Below are 10200 nucleotides of genomic sequence, written 5' to 3' on the forward strand. Positions count from 1 at the left end.
GGCAGATGGCAAAATCCTTCAGAGAGCTTTGGTGGAAATGTCACAGGTGGGGATGTACTACACTGTGGTTTCTGCAGAGTTTTTGGAGAGCCGAACTGTCTCGCATTCACTCTGACATGCTGTGAGTGCTGAGCAGATCTCACTCGCCTCTTCCACCTCTGCCACCTTGGATGTCTGCATACTCCATAGTGGACCCATAGAGAACCTGAGTCTAATACTTGTATTTGCATGGTGCAATATCGCACTCTGTAAATGGTTCTACAAACTTGCTTGCTAGTAGGAGTATAGCAAGCAACAGCCTTTAGTGTGGCCTAGGTACCTGCATGTATCCATATGGCCTGAGCCTGTCTGGCTGATTTTAACTGATATATTGCCAGATTCTGATGCTATTTTTCATGCTGACTAAACCTCAGGTCATCCTATTAATTTCAGTAAGGCTACTCAGAGACTGCAATGCTACCTAGTAAATGAGAACACAATCTGGCTAGTTACGGTTAAGTGATTGAATTTTTACTACTAAGCACAGCACAGCCTACTCAACTTATTTGATTTAGCAGGTGTCTTATTGGCATTTTAAATATTTTGCATATGATTATAATGCATCCTAAGGGGGAAAAAAAAAAACAAAACAAAACCAAAACCAAAAACCAAACCACCACAAAACAGTTTATTACTAAGACTTCTTGCTGTTCCGCTAAAATATGGCAATTGAAAAGACAATTTACATTGCAGGGACTTGACCTTTACTTTCCAGGACTGTAAAATAAAACCCCAAACCCCACACTTTCTGCATCTGGTTGACATTTGAATAAAACTGCCAGAGTGCAAACAAGTTTTGAGACAACATCTCCAGCAAACTCCGCAGTGACTCTAAAAATATTCTTGGCTAAGTTACTCTTTAAGGCCATATGTTGAGAAAAAATAAACCCCAAAACTTCACTAGAATTTATTGCAACAAGAGATTTGCCAAACTACTTAAGACATTGGGGAAGATTATAGTGAAGTACATTAGTTGCTGACTTGACAATTTGCTATGCTCATTGCTTGTATATTGGATTCTTGATATTCACGCTGAGAGTTGATCCAACTTTCTAGTACATTTTAGCAAAAGACCTGCCAAATGTCTACTGGCTTATTAAATGCTGGCAAACCAAAGGTCAGCCTTGTTTATGAGCCATGGCAAAGCTGCTGCGGATGGCACACCAAGCCCTCCTCATGGCATTTTTCTTCTTTCAATTCAAAATCCCAGCACAGGATTGGATAAGGACTCGTTTGGACTGATTTTGACCTGGAGTCTCTCTAGGTCTGCCCCAATGTCCGCTGGCCACGAACCTGGAGGCTGCAAGAAGAGAGAGTTCTAGCTCCACTGAGCCATGTTTCTTCCTTGCTTCGTCTAGTGACCACCATGCCTGCGTGGTCCCGTTTGCAGAGGCATGGGCCAGAATGTTCCTCCCTGGCACAGCCCCGACGAGTGGGCAGAGCCCCCAGCTGCAGAGGGCAAACCTGCCCTTCCTTCAAGGCCCACCCTTCCTCCTCTCTGGGAGCTCATCCCTTCTTCCAGGCAGCTGCCAGGGTGAAAAGGGCTGTAGAGGAAAATCTGCTGCACGCTGTGCCTGAGCAAAAGCTGTCTATGTCCATGGGAAACTTTCCGTCGACACCTCCGGACTTCCCATCAGACTTTCCCTAACTGTGCCTGAAGTGGCAATTCTGCTCTGCTCACCGCTACTGCTTTTGATATCAGTCCAGTTTTATGCTACTTAAGGTTATCCTGGTAAGATACGCAAATCTCCCTATAAAGGCTAACCCTTGCCCCTCCTTGCCAAAGCAAACATTCCTACAAAGGCAGTGGAATCACTCTCACAGTCAATAAAATTTGCTTCCATATCATGCTATAGTGAACACATTACCTCGACATTTCTTACATCCTTATTATATGTATTTATTATATTTATTTGACTGGCATGTAGCAGTAATGCAAAATTCCTCCTCTGACTCTGTGCCTGGCAGCTTTACAAATATGCTAGGTAGTAATGTATTAAAAAAATAAACAATTAAATGCTTGTTTAAAACACAAACATAAAAAAAAATTTGCTTGTTTAAAACGTTTTAAGGTACAATCAGTTTAGAAAGGTCTGTGTTGTGGATAAAAATCTCATCCAGGTTTGCCTTAGTGGAAGTGCTGTTTACAAGAGACAGAGGGAGTCTGATGTATAAAAAAAAATCCACATTTTTATGGAAGAAAACTGCAAAAGAAATCACGGTTTTTACTGGTTGGCTAATACTGGAAAAGGTGAATTCTTCCTTTTTTTTTTTCTTGTTTCTTTTTTTTTTCCCTCCCGCCATTGAGATCACCTGAGAAGTCTCAGCGTCTTTGCTGGAGCAAATGTACGGCAACTGTACGTTCCGCCGAGGAGAAGCCCGTCTCGCAGGGCCCGGACCCTGGGCCACAGCTTGCTGTTACGGGGCCCTGACACCGTCGCTCCGGGGCGAGCACCGGGCCGGCACGGCGGGGAGCCCCCGCCCGGGCACCGGGACCCCGGGGCGGGAAGGGGCAGGCGGGGGAGCGGCGGGCGGGGCGGGGGCAGTGGCAATTTGCTTCAGATTAACTGGTAACATCTCTGACCAAACAAGCGGCGGGGATCTCCCGCGTTTGGCACTGTAATCTGCTCCCGACGGCGCGGGGAGAGGGCAAGATCAAAGCATTCCTCCCGGGGAAATTGCACCCGGGGTTGCCGTTTGGTTAGCCTGCCCTAACCTCGCTAATAAATTTCCCGGGAGGAAGGGAGGGCTGGGGAGCTGGGGAGCGGGGTGACCGCGGCACCTGCACCTGCACGGCCGCCATCCCCGCCGCCCGGGAGAGCGATGCAAAGCAGGGCCCAGCGCCGGCCGCCGGCGCCCGGCCGCCGCCGGCTGTCGGGGGCGACCTGTTTACAGCCTTTAAAATGCCCCCGAGCCGCTCTTCCTCTCCGCTTTCCACGGCCCAGGACGCTGCCACAAGCGGCGCAGCGCCCGCCGCCGCCTGCGCGGCCTGAGGACCCCTCCCCGGCCCCCCCGTCGGGGTCGGGCAGATCGCCACCCCGCCGCAGGCCGTGCAGCTCCCGGGGCGACACCCGTGCCAATGCGCGGGGTGGGGGGAGACACGGGCGAGGGGGCGCGGAGGAGGCTCTGAAGGAGCTCCGGAGCATCCCAGCAGCCCCGGCCGTGGGCCGCCGCTGCGGGCACACGGACCCGCAGGGGTCGGGGCCAGCGGGACGCTCCGGCCGGGAGCAGGTGGATGCACGGTCGCCCATCGCGGGCTTCGCTGACACCGCGGCCCGCAGCGGGGGCTGAGCGGGAACGGAGCTCCCCGCGGCACACGAGTGGGAGCGGCGGGGCCGGAGGCCGCTCTCCGCCTTCCCCTGCCGCGGGTGCGTCCCGCCGGGGAGGGCAGAGGCAGATCTCCCGCCCGGCGGGGAAAGGGGAGAGGGGCTGGAGGGGAGCGCAAACGCGCCGCGGAGCCCAGCGCAAACAAGAGGAGAAGAAGAAAGTTATACAAACACGCTTTAAAATCCTGGCTGGGTTTCACAGTTCCCTGTGGATAAAGTAAACAGGAGGCGAACTGTTTTGTAATTTACTCCAGCGGCCCGCAGAATCGTACTTTGTAATTTGGTGTCGGTTTACAAGCAAAGGGGACTTCTGTTTCCTAACCTAGCAGGTCCTTTGTCATGCCTGTGCCTTTTAAGCAGGACCCCAAGGGGGAAAGTGGAATTCCTTGGGTATTTGCCTTTTAGTCATGCTCGTAAGCCAAACAGTAGCCAGGCTCTCTTTTGGGATGAATAATACCTGCCGTCGGGGGATGCGCTTCCCTCTCCCCGCTCTCCCGGCGTCAGCGCTCGCAGGCGGTGCGGCCCGGGACGGAAAAACGCTCCCTCCCTCCCTCCCTCCCTCCCTCGCTCCCCGCCCGTGCCCGCAGCCCGGCGGCCGGGGAAGGGCCGGTGCCCTGCCCGGGCGGCGGCGGCGCTGGGAGCTCCGGGCGCCGGAGCCCACGCCCGTCCCGCCGCCCCACGGCGCCGGCCGCGCCGCTCGCCCGCCGGCCTCCGTCCCGAAGGGCTGCAAGGGCAGGGTCTTTCCACGCCGAACCGGTGGCCGGCAGCCGGTCCGTGTGCTCACCATGAGTGGATGCCCGTGTTTGTTATACACACGGACATTATCGGTGTTTATTATACACACGCCCCGCTCAGGGAAAGAGCAAAATATTTTCCCTTTTCGGAGAACAGTTCCGGCCGTGTGTTCTGCGTATCGTTAGTTTTCAATCAGCACACTGGTGGGGAGCTGATGCTCTCCCGCATGCTTTTTTTTTTTTTTTTTTTCTTTTTTCCTTTCTTTCCCGGGGATACCTTGTTTAAATTCGCTAGCTCTTCCCCTGCCCGGTGCCGACTGCGGCCGAGGTGTATTTCGTCCGCTTCTGTCTCCGTGGGAATTTCACCGACGGACGCACCGAGCCCTAAGACCTGGCTGGCACGGCCGAGGCTTTGCGCGTTACGGTTTCGATCGCGCCCTGTTTTGGGAGACCGGGCGCATTCCCCAATTTCCGAAGAGCAGCCTCAGGGAGCGGGGAGGGGAAAAGGTTACTCAGCAGCTCAGTGGTCGGGGGAAAACGCCACTGAGGCGAGGGAACGCTAAAAAATAAAGGAGTATTTTCCCTCGCCTGAATTCGCGGGAGGGCGGGAAGGCAACGCCGGTCCCGTTGTGCTTCCAGACGGGAAAGCAGCCGTGGCCGCGAGTCCCCTCCACCGGCGGGGCAAGGCGACGCGAACGACCGCAAACGAAAATCGCGGTGGCTGCTTCGGCCCTCGCAGCCCGCGGCCGCGGCCCCGCGCCCCGGGTCGGGGGACGCCGCTGGCCGGCGGGGCCGCTCTCCCAGCTGTCACCGTCACGCGCGTCACCGCCTTTCCTCTCTTTCTCCCCACTTTTTTCCCTAGGATTAGGGACCCCCACCCCCCCGCCCGCTGACGTTTCCCGCCCGGTGAGGTGCCGCTGGGGCGCCGGGCCCCCCCGCCCCCCGCGCCCCCACGGCCCCGCGCCCGCCCGCGCCCACGGGCGAGCGGCTGGCGGCTGGCACGGACCCGCGGGGGGGGCGGGGCGGCGGCGGCGGCGCCGGCCAATCGGAGCGGCGGCCGCGCGGCGCGGGCCCAATGGGCGGCGGCGGCCGGCGCTGATAACGCGGCGGGGCCGGGGCGGCGGGCACTGCGCCGCGGGGCGGGCGCGGCGGGGGCGCGGCGGGTGCCAGCCCCGGCGCTGGGGCAGCGAGCGCGGAGCCGCAGCCACGCACGGCACGGCACGGCACGGCACGGCCCGGCCCGGCCCGGCCCGCCGCGGCCCGCCGCCCTGAGAGGCAGCCACCCCCCGACGGCGCGGCGTCCCGGCTGTCGGGGAGCCTTGCACACCCCCGCCGCCCCAGGTGCGGGGATCCGGAGTCCCCTGCCTCCGGCTGGGCTTGGGCAGCGGCGGCCCTGCGGGGAGCGGGGGCGCTGCGTGCTGCCCGCACCACCTGCCGGCCTCGGGCGCGGAACTCGGGTAAGTGCAAAGTGCGGCAGGTCTGTGGGACGGGGGGTCCGCAGGCACTGCCTCCGCGGTGCAGAGCTGCCGCAGCCCCATACAGCGCCTGGCCGCTGGAGCGGGCAGCGGCGGTGTGTGAAGCCCAGGTGTTCCCTACCTATCCCCTAAGCCTGAACGCAGCGGGCAGGAGGGTTGTCAGGATCCTGAAATAAATAGGTCCCTGCGAGGACCTGGCAGCCCCGCAGCCCTGCGGCGCTGGGCATCGCCGCGGGGCCGTTCCTCCCGCATGCTCCGCCGCTGGAAACGCGCTCCGGCGGCGGGCGAGCACGGTTCCCCGGCAGGCCGGGCGGCCGCCGGGGAAACGTCCGTCGAGGCTAAGCTCAGCCCTGCGTGGGGCGCGGGGAAGAGACCCGAGCAGGCGGTAAAGGGGGAGATGACATCCCAGGCGGGCTCTGCCATGACTTCCCGACGGGGGCGCATCTCGGCGGGGCTGCCGGCGGGCCGGGCGGCGGCCGGCACCTCGGAAGCCGGGTGCGCCCCGGCCGCCGTCCCGCCGCGGGGGCGGGCGGTCTGACCCCTCTCTTGCAGCTGCGCCGCCGAGGAGCCATGGCTGAAGGACGCGCCGCCGCCGCCGACTGGGAAATCGACGTGGAGAGCGTGGAGGGGGAGGCGGCCGAGGCGCCCGGCGCGCCGCGCAGCAGCGCCGGCCCGGAGGAGGAAGAGGAGGAGGAGGAAGGCGAGGCGGCGGCGGCGGCCCCGCGGCAGGGCGAGCCGCGGAAGCTGAGCCGCACGCCCAAGTGCGCCCGGTGCCGCAACCACGGCGTGGTGTCGTGCCTGAAGGGACACAAGCGGTTCTGCCGCTGGCGCGACTGCCAGTGCGCCAACTGCCTGCTGGTGGTGGAGCGGCAGCGCGTCATGGCCGCCCAGGTGGCTCTCCGACGGCAGCAGGCCACCGAGGTGAGAGGGGACGGGACGGGTCGGGACGGGACGGGACGGGCGGCCCCCGGGGCTGACGGCACCGCCCGATCGCTCTCCTAGGACAAGAAGGGGCTGGCAGGGAAGCAGGCGAGCCTGGAGCGCAAAGCCGTCTACCAGAGGCACGTCCGGACGCCCAGCCTCCTGGCCAAGAGCATCCTGGAAGGTAAGCGTATCCCCCGCCCTTCCACGGGCTCCCCGCAGCGGGGAAACCCCCGAGAAAACCCATAGCTGCCGGTCGAGGCGCGGCTGCTCACGGACACGCGTGAAATGCAGCCTTATTTCCTGAAATAAACGAGTAACGGCGTGAAAACGCGCTCCGCTACCAGCCCCGGGCTGCGGAGGCGCCGAGGGCACCCGGCACCCGCGCCCGAAGGGACGGGGGTGCCGGGTGCTCTCGGCGCCTCCGCCCGCGGTTCTTCCGTGGCTGCAATCGATGTGAAATAATGCCTGAAATGTTAGCAACGGTAATTTGAAATTTGAGAGCTACTGTTACAAGCTGACATTCTTTTTACATGACTACCCAGCAGCGTTTTGCAGTGCAGGGTAATTTATATTCGCCGGTGTTTTTATCAGCAAATGAGTACATCAATTAGGTTTTGTTCTTTTTTTTTTTTTTTCTTTTGATCTGAACGCCTAGCGCAGCAGCACCGTTTGCCGCATTATCAGTAGTCAGATATGCATAATAAGCTGCTTTTTTTTTTTTTTTTTCCCCTTGTCGAAAATATTAACTGTGGAAGAATGGCATTTTAACGATGGATATTTTAGTGAGAGGGTGTATTTTTTGTTCCCCACTCCCTCTTCAAATCGTGCCCAAATTTATTTCTATCTCTGCTTTAATTACTTTCCAAACTATAGCCCTGTGAAGTGTGACAGTTCTCAAATCTATTTTTTTTCCCCCCAAAACAGAAAGCTCTTTTCTTTGCCTGTGCAAGTGCAATTAAAATTTTGTCCTGTTAGAAACCTCTAATTTTCGTCTACAGTTCACTCTTTTAAAAAAATCTCTTCTGTATTCTTTCCTCTAATTTATCTTAACTTTCTTTTTCTTTTCTCCTAGTTCTCCTTGGAATTTTCTACCATCTGTAGCAATGTGTACATAGTGATTCATCTTTAGAGAATAGAAAAGGCATCAGCTGTAGGTATAGATATCTTCCTTGGCAATGGGGAAACCTGTGTGAGAGGAATGGGAGTGAAAACAGGTAAAACCCTGTTCTCCTTACTCATGCAGTTAGTTCCATTAATTCAATGGGATTACTTGTCTGGGTAGAGCAATCAGGATTGGACCCTACTGGTTATATTAAATGAATCCAGTTAGCTTGGTAATTGACTATACTGGAGCCTGGATTTCTATGTTTTATTGAAGTTCTCTTTTAGTTCAGAAGAAATAAAATGTTTGAATACTTTCCGTATTTGTTAAAAATGGATGGTTATCTCCTTAAGCTGCTTGACGCAATACCAATCATAACACACAGCAGGGTTTTGCCTTTTTGTTTTTTTTTCCCCTCGATCTGCTGTTTTGGAATTGCTTTATAAAGTTGCTAATCAGCTATCTTCGAAGGAGACTACGCATGTCAGAGGAGCAGGGCTTGCTTATCTGCGTTGAGGAACTTGTACTGAAAGTGCCTGACGGCGCAGGGGGCTAAGCCTCCGTGGCACAGAGACTTCAGTAGGAGCTGATGGTGTCCAGCGTTTGTAGCGTGTGCTCGGCGCCTGGCGGGACCGGCTCCAAACGGAGCCCTTTTACAAACACAGCTTTAATGTTTTTCTTATGCGGCTTCATTCCTAATGCTGCTTTGTTGTTTTAGGTTACCGTCCTATTCCAACAGACCCTTACCTGGGCGGGAATTCGCCCTTGCCACCCCCTGTAAGTGACAGGATGAGAAAGAGACGGGCTTTTGCTGATAAAGAGTTGGAGAACATTATGCTAGAGAGAGAGTTTAAAGAGAGAGAGATGATGGAAGCTACACAAGCAGCTGCCCTTTTTCTCCCTAACCGCATGGTGCATGGAGCTGAATACAACTCGTATAAAACAGCCTTCAACACTACTCAAGCTGATACTCCAAACAAGGAGTTTTGCAATTTTTTGCCAACCTGCCTTGATCTAACCATGCAGTATTCAGGATCCAGCAACATGGAACTAATTTCTTCAAATGTCAGTGTAGCTACTACCTACAGGCAGTATCCCCTGCCTTCTAGGTTCTTAGTGTGGCCAAAATGTGGCCCCATTAGCGATGCTCTCCTCTACCAGCAATGCCTGTTAAATGCTACTACTGTCCAAGCTCTCAAACCTGGGGCAGGCTGGGATGCCAAGGTCTCACAAAGTCAGGACTGTCCAAACACTGAGCACGATGTCATGTCTCCAAAACTGGAAAATTCACTCCTTCTGACCCACACGCAAGACATTCAGCCGTTGTGTAATGAGATACCGTGCCTTCCTCAGGAAGCTCGTGAGAGGTCAGCTTTCTCACCTCCAAAAAAGACTTTCTCTCAGATTTCTGATAAGGATTCTCTGGCTCCTCAGGAACAGGTGTTAAGCAAGGTCAGCAAAGACAGTGCCAAGCCCCTTCCACCGCTCAAATACAGTACATTTCAGTCGCTGTTCCAGCAAACGTTTCCTGACAGATCAGGAGCAGAGTTGAGAACATCATTTGTGAAAGAGACTTTTGAAGATGCTTCTAAGAAATACGGAGAGTGTGCCATTAAAGAAAACCAAAAATACAAATTTACAATAGACAACTGCACAAAAGACTTCTGTGGGGCCAAACAGGCCACAACAAAACTTTCAACAACTGAGCCACTGTCATTTTCAGTTGAATCCATTCTTAAACGACCTTCTTCTGCAGTTGCTAATGTCTCTCAATGAATAAACTGTATCTTCAGTGTAGAGAATTTGTATGCTTTGCCTTCTGCAGAATTGCTACTGCCTGCCTTAAAAGATTTGTAAAGAGGAATTTCTGCTGTAAATGGTAATTCTTCTTTTATCTCAAAATGATGTATATAAATATGCATGTTTTCTCTTCTGAAAAAAAAAATATTTAATTTTTTTAAAAATTGAAACTGCATGTACAGACTGTAAAGTGTTGTTATTTTAAGCAGCATTTCAAACCATTCAATAAACTGAGATTACCTACAAGCATAGACGTATTCCTGATCTGTTTTATCTCTAGTATCTCGCAGGCAAGTATGCCCTACTTTCAGAACATACTTTTTATCTGTTATTATCAATGTGCTTAGTAGTTGTCTTGGTGGGGTAAGTGGTCATTTCTGCTTTGAACCTCCAGTAACTAAGAGAAGAGGTAACAACCGTGCATGTAGGCTAGTGTGAATTTGCAAGACTTTTTTTATTAAGTGAGGTTTGGATCAGATTCCAAATGCCTTTCTTATGCTGAAAGGGGAGTGCACGCTAGTGTAAAAGACTGGTTTATTCCACACCTCTCTATAAAATCTTGTACTCCTAAAGCAGAAGAGTTACTAGGTTGGCTTTGAGGAGGATGGCTCTAGTGAGCTTTTGGATAAAAAGTCAGCATTTTTTAAAGTTCGGTTTTTGAATAAAAGGTTTGCTTTTTTTTTTTTTTTTTTTTTTTAAAATGTTCAGCAGACTTTATTCTGGATTTCCACCCCCTAGAATATTTCCCTTCTGAAAGCTTTTCACCTTTGACCAGCAAGAGCCTGAGATTCTTGTGTTGT

The 10200-nt window shown here is 54.3% G+C and overlaps 1 protein-coding gene across 1 annotated transcript; it reads left to right on the forward strand.

Annotated features, from left to right (window-relative positions):
* Window positions 1–6144: 6144 nt before the first annotated feature.
* On the forward strand, window positions 6145–9376 carry DMRT2 (doublesex and mab-3 related transcription factor 2; the record flags this gene model as incomplete). Its single annotated transcript, XM_082335655.1, has 3 exons — window positions 6145–6495; window positions 6577–6679; window positions 8319–9376. The coding sequence occupies 3 exons, from the start codon at window positions 6145–6147 to the stop codon at window positions 9374–9376; spliced, it is 1512 nt and encodes a 503-aa protein (XP_082191781.1).
* Between the last annotated feature and the right edge of the window lie 824 nt (window positions 9377–10200).

The sequence above is a fragment of the Platalea leucorodia genome (genome assembly GCF_965183815.1).
Source record: "Platalea leucorodia genome assembly, chromosome: Z".
NCBI lineage: Eukaryota > Metazoa > Chordata > Aves > Pelecaniformes > Threskiornithidae > Platalea > Platalea leucorodia.